General features: G+C 33.4%; 2 protein-coding genes across 4 annotated transcripts in view; both read left to right on the top strand.

Moving 5' to 3' along the window:
* The window catches only part of LOC126901170 (uncharacterized), a 45,194-nt gene extending 32,169 nt beyond the window's left edge, over positions 1-13,025 (top strand). Inside the window, exon 2 of the mRNA XM_050677472.1 lies at positions 11,782-13,025. Coding sequence (XP_050533429.1) covers positions 12,065-12,589 — 525 coding nt within the window. The 5' untranslated portion in view covers positions 11,782-12,064 and the 3' untranslated portion in view covers positions 12,590-13,025. The remainder of the gene's footprint in view (positions 1-11,781) is intronic.
* LOC126901148 (uncharacterized) lies at positions 3,578-5,453 on the top strand. 3 transcript variants are annotated; one of them, XM_050677434.1, is made up of 4 exons: positions 3,578-4,398; positions 4,450-4,582; positions 4,645-4,926; positions 4,989-5,453. In XM_050677434.1, the coding sequence occupies exons 1-4, from the start codon at positions 4,312-4,314 to the stop codon at positions 5,069-5,071; spliced, it is 585 nt and encodes a 194-aa protein (XP_050533391.1). In that variant the 5' UTR covers positions 3,578-4,311; the 3' UTR covers positions 5,072-5,453. The 3 variants fall into 3 exon arrangements, with proteins under 3 accessions (XP_050533391.1, XP_050533371.1, XP_050533382.1); XM_050677414.1 differs by having other exon boundaries at positions 3,578-4,582; XM_050677425.1 differs by having other exon boundaries at positions 3,578-4,582; positions 4,645-4,930.
* Positions 13,026-19,036: the final 6,011 nt, after the last annotated feature.

Genomic DNA, 19,036 nt, shown 5'->3' with positions numbered 1-19,036 from the left:
TTTTTTTTTTACAGCCTCGCAAAAGTTCAAAAATATGAACTTTTTTAATTTTCTCAAAAAATATTTAACTTACAAAAAAAAGTTTCATACAAAAGTTGTTTAAAAAACAATTATAAACAAACAAATTATTTTATAGTTTTATATCATATCACAGCTGGCCTCACAATTTCATACTGAATTTGAAAACTATAATTAGTCTCTATTTATATATTATATTTTAAAATCAAAGTACTACTAATCAGAATATAATTAAAGAAATAAGAGTTGATGTTGCTTTTGGAATAATCCACCAATTTCTCTAAATGAAACACTATCTACAGATTTGCATCGAAGCGTTTCTTATGATAGTGATTTTAATCACTGTCAGATATCATAATACTTGATCCAACTATGCCACGTCNTTGTCAGATATCATAATACTTGATCCAACTATGCCACGTCACCACTGTACCGCGACCCCCCTGTGCTGGGTTTTTTTTTTATATCTGACCCTTTATTTGCCCACAGGGGGGGATTTAAAATGACAACTTAAATTTTGAAAGTGTTCCGGAAAGTCTGACACTTTTATATATATCTTAAATTAAAGCTAATGTAATTTACTTTATTATGCAAAAAAAAATTTCGGACTTCATTTTATCTTCACGGTGAAAATGGCTACCAAATGCCAATTTTGTTTGAAAATTCTCGATTTTATTTTTAACACGCTTATATTAGTTTCACTTGTATGTATGTATGTTTGTAACTCTCCAAACGCCACGCGTTATCGCATATTCCGTCGTCTAGACTAGACTGTCATAACGAATTCACCCCTAGCCACGCCTAGCTCACAACACGACGGCACACTATTCCTATAAAAATTTATTTTTAGTTATCGTACCCGTACACGCGTGCTTGTCATCAATATTATATATATATAAACAAATTTTTATTTTGACTGACCAATACCGCCCGCGTCTAATGCGCCTTACGTATATATATTTATATATTCCTACCACCGTTTATACCTCAGGTATAACGTTAGTCCGACCCGCCCGCCCACAAAATACGGTTATACCTAGTGCATGATACGTTTACGTACTTAAGTTGCATTATTTGTATATATATTCTAATTACTATTAAAATTTATATATTAACACGATTTATTCTAATTAAGAGATATAAAGTATTCATTCCGATTACGAGGGATGATTCCCGTATCGTCATTTTTCGTCACTACCTCCACGTTCCGGGAGTGGGTAATTTACGCGCCTGCTGCTTTCCTTGGATGTGGTAGCCGTTTCTCAGACTCCCTCNGCCGTTTCTTAGACTCCCTCTCCGGAATCGAACCTTGATTTCCCGTTACTCCCTACAACCATGATATTGATGTTAACTATTATCATAACATGAAACTAAAAAGTGAAAAATAAATATAGTTTTAAAAAACTAAAAAACACGCTTTTAAAGCACATCGAACTAAAAAGTTAAAAATAATTTTTAAAATAAGCTTAAAACAATAATGAACGAAAAATACTAGTATTATTGTGATAAAAGCGTCGGGCGCTCAATATACGAAAAATATGGCACAAAGCACCCACGCTTTTATCACAATAATACTAGTATTTTTCGTTCATTATTGTTTTAAGCTTATTTTAAAAATTATTTTTAACTTTTTAGTTCGATGTGCTTTAAAAGCGTGTTTTTTAGTTTTTTAAAACTATATTTATTTACATTTTTAACTTTATAATGCTATGATATATTGAAAAGTGTATGGATCAACACAATTTATTATAAGAAATAATATTTATATCCCTTTTTCATTTGACATACTTTATCTTAATCAGGATATTAATAAGGAAATAGCAGATCATATAGCTCTTGGTATAATCCATCAATTTTTAAAATTAATCACTATCTAAAGTTTGCATCGAAGCGTTTTTTATATAGTGATTTTAATCACTGTCAGATATCATTATACTTGACCCAACTAAGCCACGTCACCACTGTGCCGCGACCCCCCTGTGCTGGGTTTTTTTTTGTCGACAATGTATAATAATGACGACTGTTCGAGTTTTCTTATAGCAAAACACATTCTTAAATAAACACTACTACTACCGCCGCCGCCCCCGACGACGACGACGATAATAATTGCTGGAACATATATTCTAATGATTATAATATTATTATTATAATTGTAATACACTTATCGATTAATGTCATACATATTTTTGTCTGAATTATTACTCGTATCCCTCTTAATGTTATAAATAATTACTGTATTTAACAAGTTTAATTAAGTAATAGTCTCGACTGGACGGATTGAATTCTTGTTCCGTCAACGCATTTGAGACGGCAGAAGGTCTTAATTTTTACAAAGGCAACTGTTTTAAATCCTAATGACAAATATGTATAAACATAACACATTACATTACACTGAATTTTTTCACGCTATTATAAATAACGATTCAATTTATCAACTTGTATACTTAAGTCATTTTGCTCGCGATATACTATGTACTTGTGCGATTAATAACTGCCACTACCAACTCTGGTACAGCGGATAATACAGTAACAAACCGTATTTATAAAGACGTCAATAAAGATTTTATTCACTCTTTGATTAAGCATTAATAACGGATCGCTAAAACATTGCTTAAAAATTGTAAGGTTTCAGCCAAACAGAGGGCCTACTAATTACCCACTGCCCAGGGGGAACACTGGACAGTGACCTAGTAGCCGCGCCAAACAAGATAGTACTTGTCGACGGAGCTACTAGGTTTTGAGAAAAACAAATATTAATAAAAGAGAAAGGCCATGTATAACATAATAACATTTTTTCTTTTTAATTATTGAAAATTTTTAGCATATTATAGTTTTAAATTTATAGTCATGAGGAAAGGAAAAAAAAAACAAAAAAGAAGAAAAAGAGGTGCTCTATATAACAGTAATAATGGGTTTGAAAAGGGGGGTTTCATGTTGTACTTGATACTGTTGTTGATTGGAGATTGAAGAGTGATGGCCCACCACCGGCCATAGTTGCGCTTCACATCACCATCTCGACGTTTTGTTTAAAATAAAAAAACGGAGGACAAAAAAAAATACAACCTGGTTGACACCACAGTAGACGGCAGGTCGACTCGACGTTTATTTTAATAAAAAAAAACGGAGGACAAAAAAATACAGTAAACAGCCTGGTTGACTCCAAAGTAGACGGTAGGTCGACTCAACGTTTTATTTTATAAAAAAAAAAAACGGAGGACAAAAAAAAATACAAAAACGTGGTTTTCACAGAAACACAGTCAACTTGTCACCTCGGCAGTTTGGATGAGAAAAAAAAATGTTGTAGCGGCATTTGTGTAGTGACCGGTGATCGTGACGCCGGGTGTTGGTGGTGCCAACTTTGAACACGTTCATTGAGGGGACATTACAATATTGGTATAGGTGCACAGTGTACGGTCAGCTGATGATGACAGATATCGGACCGGTTGACAAGTGGAGGTTATCATATACAAAATTATTAAAATACTTTACACCTACTGCACACACATCTAATTGATAAGATTTAAATATAAAAAAAAACTCATATAAATTCTGCAACATTACAAAATNAAAAAAAACTCATATAAATTCTGCAACATTACAAAATATTCTGGTAAACGTATACAAACACTAGTATTTATTTTATTTTAAATTTAAAATCGAATGACAATGAATGATGTACATTTTACTGGTGCTGTCAATGACGATTTCGAGATTATGCTCGCTGAGGAAGACGTGTACTCAGGTAGGGGTAGCGGATTCACGCTAGCGCATATCGACGGACTCATGCTCAGCGTATACAAGTATACGCCCCTCGCCGGCTCATCATATATTCCGGTCCCACTCGAAATTTTCCATAGAAAGGCAATAATCAACCCACAAAACATCAATCAGTCCTGTTTCATTTTGGCGAGACACGTTGGGGTTAATAATAATACGCGTGTTAATCAAAAATATTTTAACGAGGAACACAGGTATGATTTCACAGGATTGACGTTCCCCACACTGTGTCCCAAATTAAAATATTTGAACTGCTTAACCCAAACGAGTCCGTCAACGTGTACGGCTTGAAACGGGACGACGTTAAGATGAAGTGGTCAGTGTATCCGCTAAGAGTCGCTGACCAAGAACAACAAAATCATTTTGACCTGTTGTACATCGGTGACTCTGACAAGTATCGACTGGTAATACGGGACTTATATATGAAGTGGACGTATCGTATCCAGAAGAGCTGCATGACGAGCACAACGACTTACCGTTCTTGCCTGGCAACGATGTACCAAAGAAACCAAACTCATGGCCACTTTGAAACCCAAACAATGGTACGTCGAACACTATGTCAACTTGAAACAGGCGATCGCACACGGACTGCAAGTCGATAAAGTATATATACTTTTAGCTATTAGCTATGATATTAATATACTTGTCACACAGGTGCACCGCGTTTTAGAGTTTCAACAAAGTGCTTGGTTGAAACCGTATATTGAGTTGAACACTGAAATGCGGAAACAAGCGGGAAATGCTTTTGAAATAGCGTTATTCAAATTAATGAATAATGCCGTCTTTGGTAAGTGCATGCTCAATGCTAAATCAGTTGTAGGTTATTTGATAAATTTTAACATTTTATAGGAAAAACCATGGAGAACATACGGAAGCGTACCCGCATTGAGCTAATCTCCAGTTCCAAACGTCTAAGCAAACTCGTAAACCAACCAACCTTCAACGACTGTATCAAATACGGCGAAAGCTTGTGCGCCGTCATAATGGACACAAAGATTGTCAAGTTTATCAAACCAATATACGTCGGTTTAGCAGTGCTTGACATTAGCAAGTCGCTAATGTACAAGTACTTCTACGACGTATTAAAACCTTATTATGGCGACGCAATTAGCCTGGTTTACATGGATACTGGCGAGTACAACCGTACAGTAGAAATATTTTTACAATATTTATATATTTTTAATTTATCTCAGACTCCTTCATATACCTCAGTCAGCGACTTCTACCAGGATTTAGCCGACAGCCCCGATTTACTGGTGTACGTGGACGCATCTAGCCTGCCCAAGGATCACCCTTGTTACTCGACCTCGAGGAAGAAGACGCCTGGTCTGTTTTCAGACGAGACCGGCGGCCTCACCCTCTTTGAGATCGCTGCACTTCGTTCAAAGTGCTATGCATTTGACATGGAAGGCAGCGAATTCATCAAGTCTAAGGGGATCCGCGGACATGTCGTCCGGAACCATCTGTCTTTGGACGATTACAAACGATGTTTGTTTGAAGACGATAACGATGGCGACGAAATTTGATCAACATTAGTTTTTATAATAGTAATAAGATTGTATAATTCTTTAAATATCCATATTGACAAATGTAAAATATATTGTATGCTAAACCGTGTAATTGAATTTATGATAAGGTTTTTTGTAAATATAAGTGTTGTATATATAGTTGTAAATATAGTTTTAAGATTTTTAATGTAATATTTTACTGAATTAAAATTGTAAATAAATGTAATTTAGAATTCATATTATAATAAATGCTTAATAAATATCTATTTAAAACAAATTTATTGAAACAAAAATAATTACCCACTTTGTATTTTGATGANTAGAATTGATATTATAATAAATGCTTAATTAATTAAAGTAATTACCCTCTATTTATTTCGATAATACCAACCAGATTATTATACAATAGGTATTAATAACCTATAGTAAATACTACACGTAATTTAGAAATATTTATTTATTTTACTATAATCATTAATATACATTTTATTTATGGAAAATATATTTATTGTACGAATACAAATGAGAATATTACAAAATTATCAAATCATGTTTTAAGCAAATTGCCTTGTATAAACTACACACGATCGGGTTGTTCATGTGTCGGATACAACACATTTTTGTAATAGAACTTAAATTGTACAGCGGTGGGCAGTCCAAATCCTCGACATTGACTATACGTTTTCCCGGTATGTACTTTTCCACTACTCGCTTTTTCACGGCTCCCTTCACGTAAATGGTCTCGCACCGCAACAGTTTCATGATTCTAGGCAACTCATTGTATTTAACGTCACCGCAACGAGTATCCATTCCATATAGGTATTTTTTTAACCAAAAGTTTGTTTTAGCATCGCCCTCGATACTTTTTGGATGTTTGAACATCCAATGAGCAAAATAAGTACAGTCTATGGCAATGACAGTCAATTCTTTGACCAAAAACGATCGGTCGGCTGCCACAATACCTTGTATATGGACAATCATTGAGGTGAGATATTGGTTTTCGGTATCCATGAATTGTGCTCTGGACCAAATCCTAACCATTTAACGAAGCATTGGTCCCCTCGTGTTCGCAAAACTCGTTCGACTAAATACATGTCCGGATAACTGGTCTTGTTCAGCTCTTCGATGTAAAACAAACCACGTATTGGATTTCCCTGATAGTCTTCTAGATAGTATGTTGGCGGTACTGTTTGCCTAACCTTGACTACGGTAAACAGTTCGGTGCTCCAGTTTGGTAAGTAACCCTTATCAAACACTGATTTATGTACACTGATCCGCACCTTGTCGCCCACACGAAATTTTACCGGTAAATTATCCGGTATTTGACGCAACTTGAACCGAACCAGGTCTGGGTTTTTACCACTTGCATCNCGAACCAGGTCTGGGTTTTTCACCGCTTGCACCGGTGTCATTCCGATTGTTCTATGTTTACGCACGTTATTGTAGTCGTGCAACAGCGCAGACAACCGATTCACCCATTTGTACGAGCCACGTGCACTAAAGTCACGCCACATTGCGTTTTTCAGCGTGCGGTTAAAACGTTCCACTAGACACGCTTTCATCATGGAGTAAGTAGAGTAATGATTGATTGCGTATTGTGACATCAGTTTTTGAAATTGTTTATTGTAAAATTCTTTACCATTGTCCGTTTGCAAAATCTTAGGATGACAACCATGTTTCAGTATTCTGTTCATGGCTACGGTAACATCGCCTGCCGTTTTATTTTTTAACGGGACGGCCCACGCGTATTTTGAAAATCCATCGACGCACATTAAAATATACCGATATCGTCGATCAGAGTATGCGCGCATTTCCACGAGGTCATCGTGCCATATATCATCGTGACCCTTGATATTTATCCGAGCACGGGTATACGTCCTGCGGGCCTGCCGGTGGAGTTCGTTAACAATGTTCTTATTCATAACGCCACTGGTATCTGTTCAATGTAACCGGATTTTTGCAGCTCTTCCAATATAGAAACAATTTCCGGTGAAACTCTAGTGTTGCCAGCCGACCGGGCTGATATCAATAAACGTAAACGTTCCACAAGCTCGTTGAGGTCGTCCCAGTACACGTAATCTATTTTCTTGTTGTTCAATCTCAATTGTAGATAATTTTGTCATCGCGTTCCCCTACCATTGCATTATGTTAGTTTACGTTGGATTTATTCTACCCTCCACGACACGCTGGTGGTAGCGGAAGGCGCCTCGTCCGAGGAGGCTGGATCTCGTGCGAACTGCGCGCTCAGCGCAGTCTCCGCCTGGATCCAGCAGAAGGGGAACGGACTTAGCCTCGCCCTGGACAAGACCGGAGCCGTCTTGTTCACGGGCAGGTACAAGTTCACTCCTCCACGGCTCGCCGTGCTGGGGGTGGAGATCCCGCTTAAGAACTCTATGACTTATCTGGGCCTTGTCATAGACAAACGTCTAAAGTTCAGGCCGCACATTACTCGTGAAGCTCAGCGAGCCCAGAAAGTCATGAATTGCCTGGCGGGACTTATGCCCAATCTGGGAGGACCGAGAGAGATGCGGCGCAGACTTTTAGTCAGCGTCGTACACTCGAATCTCCTGTACGGGTCTCCGGTTTGGGCGGATACTATGGAGTATTCGTCCAAAAACCGTGAAGCCCTGCTCAGGGTGCAGAGGCAGGCGGCGATCCGGACAGTTTCGGAGTACCGAACGGTGTCCGTAAGCGTCACTGCCGCCCGCCGACCTGCTCGCCGAGGAACGCGCCACCGGGCATAAGCTCCGCCGAGAACGCAACCGGTCCCTCGAACCCGAGGACCGGCTGGCGCTCAGGCGGATGACCATGCTCCGGTGGCGGACTCGCCTCTCGGAGGAAACGACGAGAGGCGAGTGGACCAGGTCCCTCATAGGACCCGATCGGCTTGACAGGTGGGTGGACCGGACTCACGGTGAGATAACTTATCGTCTCACCCAAGTGATGTCCGACCACGGCTGCTTTAACGAGTATTTACAACGTATTCGTAAAGCAGCCGCACCGACGTGCGACCACTGTTCGGATCACCCGGGAGAGGCTGACAGCGCTTTGCACACCCTCATCCGGTACAAGGCGTGGGCCCAGGAGCGGGACTCTTTGGAATCTCGACTAGAGTCCACGTTCCGAGTCGGGTCAATGATGGACCTGTTGTTGAGGAGCCGGAAGGCGTAGAGGCTCGTCCAGGCGTTCACTGAATCCGTCTTGTTAAAGAAGGAGGAAGCGGATCGCTTAAGTGTATGTTTTTGTTTGTGAGATCCGATTAACGGTAGGGGGGCACACCACGTTGCGAATCAGTACTTGATTAATTTCGGGCTTATTTACAACTTGGTGGTGTGAATTATTAATACGGCCTGAAGTAATGGCACACGTCAGTTCCAGAGCAGCCCATAATATTGCCGGTCGTGGAAAAAAAATTAACTTTTAAAAGTGTTCCGGAAATACTCACACTTTTATATATACCTTAAATTAAAGCTTATGTAATATACATTTTTATGAAAAAATTTCGAACTTTATTTTGTCTTCAGAGTGAAAATGGCTACCAAATGCTATTTTTGTATGAAAATTCTACATTTTATTTTTTACATTTTTTACTTTATAATGCTATAACTTATTGAAAATTGTATGGATCAACACAATTTTTTTATGAGAAATAAACTATATATTCCTTTTTCATTTGACAAACTTTATCTTAATCAGGATATTAATAAGGAGATAGCAGATCATGTTGATGAGTGTTACATCGAGATGTAGTTGGTTTTCTCTCTATGTTACCATTGTCGCAGTCATCTTAACGCTTCTTCTGTTATAAGCTTTATGGCGTTTGTGAGCTAGTAGTTTTTGTATTCGTTTTTACTGTAAAAAGAAAATATCACCTTTGCGATTGTCGTACTCTGTGCGCTCAGTTTATCGCCGTTGGGTCTATATATTTTCTGAGATACATCAAAATACCGCAGACAACATATTGTATACCTTGGTCAGATACTTGTATTCGACTTCAATGGATCTTTTCAATATTCAACATTATCATCAGCCATTTACTTAGCAGATAAGTATAATGCTTGTTCATTTATCTTTCTAAGACTCACTTGTATAATTTATTATTTATTTATATCATTGTCTTAGTGGCATTAGAATTAAATGACCCCCCTATCCACATTGGTTTATATAAGATTTTACATTTCTTGTATAATACATTTAATTGTTATAATTATATCTTGTGAAATTTATTCTACATTCAAACATACAGTCCACTCACCTTATTCTTTATTCTCGACATAAAAATTTAAGACAAAACAAAACCACGAACGTTAACGAACCCGCGTGAATACCACCGGGTGCTGCGTTCAAACAATAGCTAAGAATAAATAATAACAGACACACGCAAAAAAAACCAGCATAGTTGGGTCCAGTTTAGATGATATTTAACAGTGATTAAAATCAATATCATAAGAAACGCTTCGATGCAAATATGTAAATAGTGTTTAATTTTAAAAAAATGGTGGATTATTCCAAAAGAAACATGATCTCCTATATCCTTATTTATATCTTGATTAGTAGTTCTTAAATTTAAAAGTATAATATAAAAATAAATATTTATTTTAGCAATTAAATATAGTATAAAATTGTTATTTAGTAATTTAAATGAAAGTAGACTTCATTAAATAATCCTTACTGATACCAGTGGTGCCGAAGTCAGAAATAATAGGTTATATTATAATAGTCTTATAATAGTTTTGTAAATCAACATTTTTGTGTTTAGTTGAAGTTTAGACTTAAGTAGAGGGCGGAAGATATAAAGTCTAGCTTTAGCTTTTTTTCGTTTGTCCTTGAGGTTTTAACAAAAGTCACGTAAATAATTTTAAATTCTAATGGACGTCAAAGAATGGTAATAACACGAAATTGTTTTACAAAAATGATCAACTCCAGGGGTAGGGGATACTGTTGGTATAAAATTGATGAGGTTTGCAAAAGTATACTTAATAAAACCAAAAATCATTCTTCCCCGGACTTAATATTCGTTTGTCTGTTAAATCATTACCTTGAAGCCTTTTCATTTTCAATCGTCAACTCATCAAATTTTATTTAAATATAAAGACATTATTTAATTATACATTTAATTAATAGGTGTGAATAAAGATCTGCCATCGGGTGTTGGGAATCTGAATCCCAGAAACACTCGTTACGGACTGAGTCCATCGAGTGCACAGGAGGCCGTCGTCTTGGCACTAATTTGCGATCCGGAATCTAACAATACGGATACGGCTTGAAAAGTGACAGACCTATGACGAACATAAACTAACGCTATTGAGGATAATTATAAGGATTCTATAAAGAAAAGAAAATATTCAGAGAAATGTTTTAAATAAAGTATTCTAAGATAAAGCTTAAAGTTTTTTTTCAATTTACTAATTATTTATAATACTGATTATTTGATTATAAAATTTCATCAGCAAAATTAATAATTTCTAATCGCAATCATGATATTTATAATAAATTTTAATTATTTCTTTTTTTTTTTATATAGAATTAAAAGCAGTTCAAATTGATACCAGACACTTTTGGATAGAACAAATGGTTATGACGATATTTCATTTTTAATTTTAATTTTAATTTGGATTTTTTTAATAAAATATTTAATTTAAAGTTAATAAAAGTTCTATTATTGATTTTCTTGTTTAAGACGCATTCAACGATGTATAATATGTAAAGATTAGAAATAGCTACCATTTTTTTGTAGGTCAGTATTATTGGACAATTTGCGTATGTCTTTTTTTTTTTATATATTTCTAATGGACCTTAATCCAATCAAAAACTAAATATTAAAGTATACAATATACAAGTATATAACATCATATAATAATAATCTTAACATTTAAATTACCTTAAATTACATAGATTATTTTTAAGTTCATATACTATTTACAATTAAATCTATATTATATTTATCGGCTAATTTTGACATACGATAAAGGTGACGATAATACGATAATTAGACATCAACAAAATTGTTACAATTAGAAAAAAAGTACAATACATCGGTGCATTATAGAATGTTTTGTTATGATTTACCGTATTATTATTGAACCTAAACTGTTGCGAGCCTGTGTTCTGTAGAGCCGCAAACCAAACGATAACACTTAATTTATAAATAAACTTTTAATTTTGAATTGGAATTAGAAGTTTCAAAAATGTTATTTGACAAGTATAATTTTATTTTTATGCTGTATATGGTATATGAACATTTAACACAAAAATACTTCCATTGACTAAATAAATACGAATAAATAATAATAAAACAAGTATACATAAATAATAATTTTACATATATTATTAATAAACGTAAATACTCTATACATATAAATTAAAAGGAATAATGGTATAAGGCTTATAAGATTAAGTTATTTTTTTGTTTAATTGCGATTTTTATGATGTTGCTCACACGATTAATTTTCTTTTTTATGTTAATATGTTTTACTAGTAGCATATTTAGTCGGCGTAAAATAAAGCCAGAACCAGAACCAGAACCAGAACCAGAACCAGAGCCAGAACTAAAACCAGAACCAGAACCAATAGCAAATCCTGATGAAGTTAATAAATTTAATAATATTATTAATTCTATAGGATGGCATAGAATAATTGGTTTTACATTTAAAGGCAAAAATGGAGATTCAGTACCAATCAAGGAAATAGTCTGTGCATATCCTACTATCAATAATGTCAATAAAACCAAATTTGAAACAAAATCAAAGCCATATGCTTCAATGGTATTATTTAAAATTTATACAGATATGCTAAATCCTTTACGTGATTACTATAAAACTATGTCATACAAATATAAAAATTACCCAAATGAGAAATCTAAATTGACGAATTTGAAAAAATTAATCGAAATGTTTTCTACATTTAAACCACTAATGACTTGTATGATTAATGCATTAAATTATTTTGAATGTACTAATGACAATTTAGCATTCGATATTCTTGACGAATCATTATTATTAACTGACGAATTGACTACTATTAACAACTTTCATAATTCAGACAACACTCTAAATTATAAATTTATAAATAGCATACTTGAGAAAATTTATGATTTTGCTACAAAATACGGATATATTGAAACAATCAACATCAATGAATCTAAAATTGAACCCTTCTTAGAAAACTATATTACAGAAATGAAAAAACTACAAGATAATTCTTCGTATAATAATCATATTGACCCAAAATTAAACATGCATGTTAAAGATGGTGTTTTCTTATTGTGCAGAAATTTTGGATTTTAATATTAGGTGGTATAATACATAATATATTTTTTTCTTTATTGTTCTTCCTTACTTTGTAATTTACAAACAACTATCAATTAAAATATTATATTATACATGTATTTTGTAATCTAAATAATTTATTATTCACTAAAAAATATATTTAGATTCTTTATTTTAAATCATTTTAAAAATTCAGCCATTTAAGATTATAATTTTTGTTAATTAATGTTACACACAGAATAATTTTATTCATTATTTTTATTACTATTATAACTTTTTCTTTTTTTAATATTGTTATTAATTATTAACTATTTTAGACCACTACATATTTTGTTCAAATTATTTTTTTTTTTAATCAAACCTCAGTCTTTTGTAAATTATTTCTTTATACAAGTCATAAAATATGTATATAATTTTTTTTACAGGCAATTATTAAACTGTGATTCACGCAAATCTGTAAAAATATACAACATTATATGATTTTTTCATTATAAAAGTATATTATTTCTAATATTTTATAATATTAAAAAAAAAACATCCTATCCCTTTTTTACTTCCTTAAAGTTTTATCAACTAATATTTTTAAATAAAATACATAATAAAATGATTTTGCAATTGAATTATTCATTTATATATAAATGTGTTGTTAATTTTTAATTATTCAAAAATAACTAAAAAAAACCCAGCACAGTGGTGGCGTGGCAAAGTTGGGTCAAGTATAATAATATCTGACAGTGATTAAAATCACTATAAAAAAAACGCTTCTATGCAAACTTTAGATAGTGGTTAATTTAAAAAAAATGGTAGATTATACCAAGAGCTACATGATCTGCTATCTCCTTATTAATATTCTGATTAAGATAAAGTTTGTCAAATGAAAAAGGGATATAAATATTATTTCTCATAAAAATATTGTGTTGATCCATACACTTTTCAATAAGTTATAGCATTATAAAGTTAAAAATGTAAAAAATAAAGTAGAGAATTTTCATACAAAAATAGCATTTGGTTCCCATTTTCACCGTGAAGACAATATACAGTCCCAATTTTTTTTTTTGCCATCATAAAGTACATTAAATTAGCATTATATAATAAAAATTGATCACTTGTGGCTAATTATTTAAGTAGCTAATTAAATAGATCTTAAATTAGCATTAATTTAAGATCTATATAAAATTGTCTGACTTTACGGAACACTTTAAAAAGTTAAGATGGTTTCTCCTCCGTCGTGCTAGTTAGGTGAAGTTTGGCCATGGCTCTCCGCCGCCTCCACCTCACTAATCACTTCCATGGTTGGACCTAAAGGTCCCACCCTCGCCGAACCGCCCTTAGATGCGTTTCTTAATCTTTCCAATATGGAGATTTTTGGAGACGTATCTAGGAGGGTGACCTTCGTCAATATCGTACCAGAATCCAGACATGTTGCAGTAACATTTACTCCTTTCGATTCCATTTTCATAAGTGTGATATGATTTGAGGGAGTTGCCCTCATAGACAGTCCCTCCGGCCAGTGAGCGGCTAACTTCACTGGTTGCGTTGCCGTTTAACGTTCACACCCAAACGCTACCGCTTATTCGTCCATAAAGGTTTATTTCACAGCTACTCTGTATATATACGGGGTTAACAAGCGTTTGGGCGGCTCGCTGTCCGCGACCGCTTATTCGTCAATCCAAATTAATGGACTGCTTATTTCGTGACTAACCTGCAGGCCGTTCCTCTATCCGCAACCTGAGAACGCGCCCGATTCCCCGAGCTAGGGAAACTGCGCTCGTGCCGACGTTTCGTAGCCCCGTAGAGCCCGATCACACCGACACTGTAGCGCAGCGCAACGGGGCATTATGGTATCCAAAACCCACAGAACCAAGGCTGGAGGAGTACCCTGAAGGTTACCGAAGTGGATAGTGGAATAGGACGTCGTAGGGGCGTTGATCACTATCCTCTCAAAAATGGGAGCAACGGCGCCCGCCGGTTCGGTGTTAGTCCGACTGCACGGGAATGGCAAAGGCCACTACTCGTGGTACGAGGTGCCCATTAGGGCTGCGCAACCGCTGGTCGGGCTGACACGGCTCCGGGCGGGATGGGGCACGTGCTGAATCTGGGTCCCAAAGGACAAGGGACCGCGCTGCTACTGGTGCCTCGAAAGGGGCCACGTTCAGACGGCCTGTAGCTGTCCCGACCGGACCAAGGCAGAGGGCCACAGGGCCAAGGACTGTCCCAAGAAGGTGGGAGGGCCGTAGAAGCCTACATAAGGTATCTCCTGTCCTCCTCACTATTTGTGTGTTCTGTGTTTTGTGAATTTTTTATGCTACCCCATAACAAAGTCCTACCCCCACCTCCACGTCGTGCGGCCTGGGCAACGGATCCCACTCTGAGGTCCGGCTAACGGGGGAGGCCACGTCGTGTTGTGACTCAGCTCTTGATTAACTTCGGGCTGAGGCACAACACGGCGGTGTGAGTTTTAATACGACACTGGGCGCCCTGAAGCAATACCTCACGGTAGCGATCGAGGGAAACTGTGTAACGGGCGGGTGGCTTTGCTACCATCGAGGAGATGGTGGATGACTGGTAAGGCGCGCGTGATCGTTTTTGTGACGACATGTCGCTGACCCAATCGGAATTTACCAGATGAAACGGCTGGCTCCACTGCGTGGAGACTGGAGAATCGTCATTGGACTCGTTCCCGTGTGGCCGATTCCGGACGGCCGAAGCTTTCCAGAGTTCAGTGTCCACGGTGCTAAAGCTAATGAAGAAGAACCTTGACGGTGGCCGTCCGTTTGCTCAGGAAAGGGTCAGGGAATATGATCCTCTAGAAGGTATCGATGAGCCCGAGCAGAGAGCGGAGCTCATCGTTAAATGCATAGCCAGCCGCCGAGAAGAAGCCTCTTTTTTTTAAAGTTTTCACTTGAAACAATATGATTTATTGAAAAATTGTCTACTAAAACTAAAATTCAAAATTATACGTGATTTTTAAGACTTTAAGAATTATCTACTTCTTTGGCATGAGCTAAATCAATTATTAATTATAGAATTTTAATTTGAGGAGGAATTTATCATTTAAAACCAACTTTAGGTAAAAAAAATTGTTAAAATATAAATAATCGTTTTTTAATAGTTTTGCTATCTTTAAAAGACATTTTTATTTATTAAATTTTTATCAAAATTATTTTAATTTTCAATTTAGTCATATTGTTATACTTAAATTAACGTCCACAATGTTTTGAAAAATCTAATTACTTTTGATTAAGCAAATACTTTGTGTTACTTTTTACAGATATGGACTATGTTAAGAGCATATTTATTATTATTTGTGTCTAATAAAGAAAATTAAAATTCATTTTTTTTCTCTGGATTAATAGATATTAGATACTATAGTAAATTTTGCATAAAATTATTTTAGAGTTTTATTTAATTTTAAACATTTAATTTAGCAAATATGAATCTTTTGTGAATAATAGAATAATATTCTTGTTTTTGAAATGCTTTAATATTTGTTATATACATCTGATTAAATTTTGTGTTTTTTATATAAATTATACATCTAAATGTTTTTCATGAAAAGCCAAAGTTTAATAAAAATTAATCATGCTACAATAAATCATTTATATCAATAGATATATAAATTTTATACTGCATATTTATAGTTTGTAAAATAAAAATTTATACATTACCTTTAACTTTTGTTCAAAGCCATCCCTATGGAAGCGTTGGTGATAACACATCTCTCAATAAACATTATTTTATAATTTTCATCACGTACTAAAAAAAATTTCAGTTATTAAAAATCATTTTAATTTTATATTTCAAAAATTAAAAACACTATTAATTATATATTATCTATACATAACATACTGGAAACTTGCCGTTTTTTAGCTGTTAAGTTTATTTTTGTAATAATACCATTTTATTTGCTTGCCAGAAAAAATAGGTACTTTGTCTAGTAAATTAATGAATTAAAAACTTTGACAAAAATAAAACGTATATCAATCTGTATAATTCACACTTTTAAAAACAGTCGAGGAAGATGTTAGCTTGTTATTAAAAGCTTTAGTTTTGTTTGATGTGTAAAATAGTGCGAAAATATGAATAAAGGAAATATGAGTTGATTGGAATAATCCAAAAATTCATAAAATTTTATATGCATAAACAATAAATATTAATTATATTAATACTATAATATTTAAAACAAATATATTTTTATAATTAACTTTGTAATTTTTATATGTTTTTTAATTAATAGTAATATTTTTTCATTTCGTTAATATTTGGTTATTACTAAAAAATTTATTTTTTTTCCTTAACCAAATTTTATTGAAATATATCCCCGCACCATAAGAAATTTCCATGCGCACACGTACCAGTGATTTTAATTAGATTTTTTTTATTTTATAAGGCAGTTATATATGTATATTGTCATTTAAAGAAATAAAGTTGTAAAAAAATCATAATTCGATTACCAATTATAATGATTACTTGCACATTTTCTTACTTACTTACTCATTTCATAAAATGATCAATATTTGAGCTTATATTGTAATCATAAAGTAATTCATTTTATGATATTTTTAATATACTAGAATAAGATTTATTGTGTTACACTAAATTGGAAACAACATTTGATATTTTGCATATAGTCAAAATCGTATTGAATTTAGTAACTGATAACATTTTTTTTTTTGATTACATAATTAGTCATATTTTTAAATATCTAAAATGGAAAATTTAAATAAAAACCAATAGTTAATAATTATTAGTATTTATTGCTTAGTTATTATAAAAAAATTGATACCTACTCTAAAACTGAAATAAATCATATCATTATTAATTAAGCACTTATAAAAAATATAATTAATAATTGTTGAATAGAAGGAGTTAAAAATTATATTTAACTACTATTTAAACAAAAGTATTACAACAATTTAATTTAGTAAAAAGTAAAAAACAACAATTTAACATAAGACAGTAATGACGATGCAACGAAAATGACAATACCACTGACCATCGCCTGAGAGTCTTAAAAAAACAATTCATATAGCAGCTTGCTATTTTGTAAAACGACATCAGCATAAATGATAAATGTTTTACTTAACAATAAATTATTACACTAAATTTTATTTTATTTTCAACAATAGTAAAATATAACTAAAACGATTTATTATAGTGCGAAAAATACAAGTTATAATGTAAATATTTTTCTCATTTATGCGATTAAATTTTCTGACTAGCTAACGTGGGGTTTTTATCCCAATATAAAAAAATAGGGCATATGGAGCTAATAGATATTGTAAAATCAAATCAATTAGTTAAATTTATGCACTAAAATGGGACTAAAAAAAAATTTCACAACATGGTCAAAACTGAACTAGTAACAAAATAATTTTTATAGTAGCCCTGACTAACTTAGGGCGAGTCCGGTAAAAATTTCAGGTCTCAAATCGACAAACATTATCGGCAGTTAGAGTTTTTCTTAAAATAAATTGACTCTTTTAAACAATCACTGAATGTTAAAAAAAGTTTTCTGATCTTCGCAAATTTATTTCTCAGGGTAATGTTACCAAACCTTTTATTAAAAAAAAAAAATTAAAACCGCAACTCTTTAAGTAATTCTTCCTTTATTTATTATATAAGATTAGTATAATAAGATTAAATTATAATACAACTTTTATAATCACGATAGAAATAGTTTTACATGGATGTTTAGCATAAATAAATAATAAAACATTTCTTTACTTCCTTTCCCACCCAAAAATATATTTGGCTACGTTAATGATTTATGTACCTATATAAAAATAATTATATTGTTTTTTTCATGTATTTAGAATTTCAACACATATTTTTGATAGTATTATAGAAAAAAGTTAATTTAAAATATTGACATTTTCAAAAAATATTTTTGTAGCTTGTTTTTATTCAAATTTTAGTAATTTTCATATGCCGAAATTTTTATATGTAACGGATGGCGTTATTCGAGAAATTACCGTATCGCCTAAACATATATAAAAATGTAAACAGCCGAACTTAATTTATTAAACTGCCATTACAGAAATAAATAAGTTTGTAGCCGAATAATACCGCGGAAATATGTTAAAGTACTAACAGAGAACTAGTTAGATCATCTTTAACTTATTTATTACCGCAAAAGTATAAATAACCGATTTTATTAAACCGTACCAACGGAAATAAATAATTTGGACAATATTCATTGAGCGCGGAAATAATAAAATACCCAGCACCCAGTGGTGCCGTGGTATAGTTGGATCAAGTATAATGATATCTGACAGTGATTAAAATCACTGCCAAAAATAAACGCTTCGATGCAAATCTTTAGATAGTGTTTAATTTAAAAAAAATTGGTGTTTTATTCCAAAAGCTACTTGATCTGCTGGTTCCTTATTAATATCTCGATTAAGATAAAGTATGTCGAATGAAAAAGGGTTTATTAAAAAATATTATTTCTCATAAAAAAAT

Source organism: Daktulosphaira vitifoliae, unplaced genomic scaffold (genome assembly GCF_025091365.1).
Source record: "Daktulosphaira vitifoliae isolate Bord-2020 unplaced genomic scaffold, ASM2509136v1 Scaffold_1, whole genome shotgun sequence".
NCBI lineage: Eukaryota > Metazoa > Arthropoda > Insecta > Hemiptera > Phylloxeridae > Daktulosphaira > Daktulosphaira vitifoliae.
This window is presented reverse-complemented; position numbering and strand designations above follow the sequence as displayed.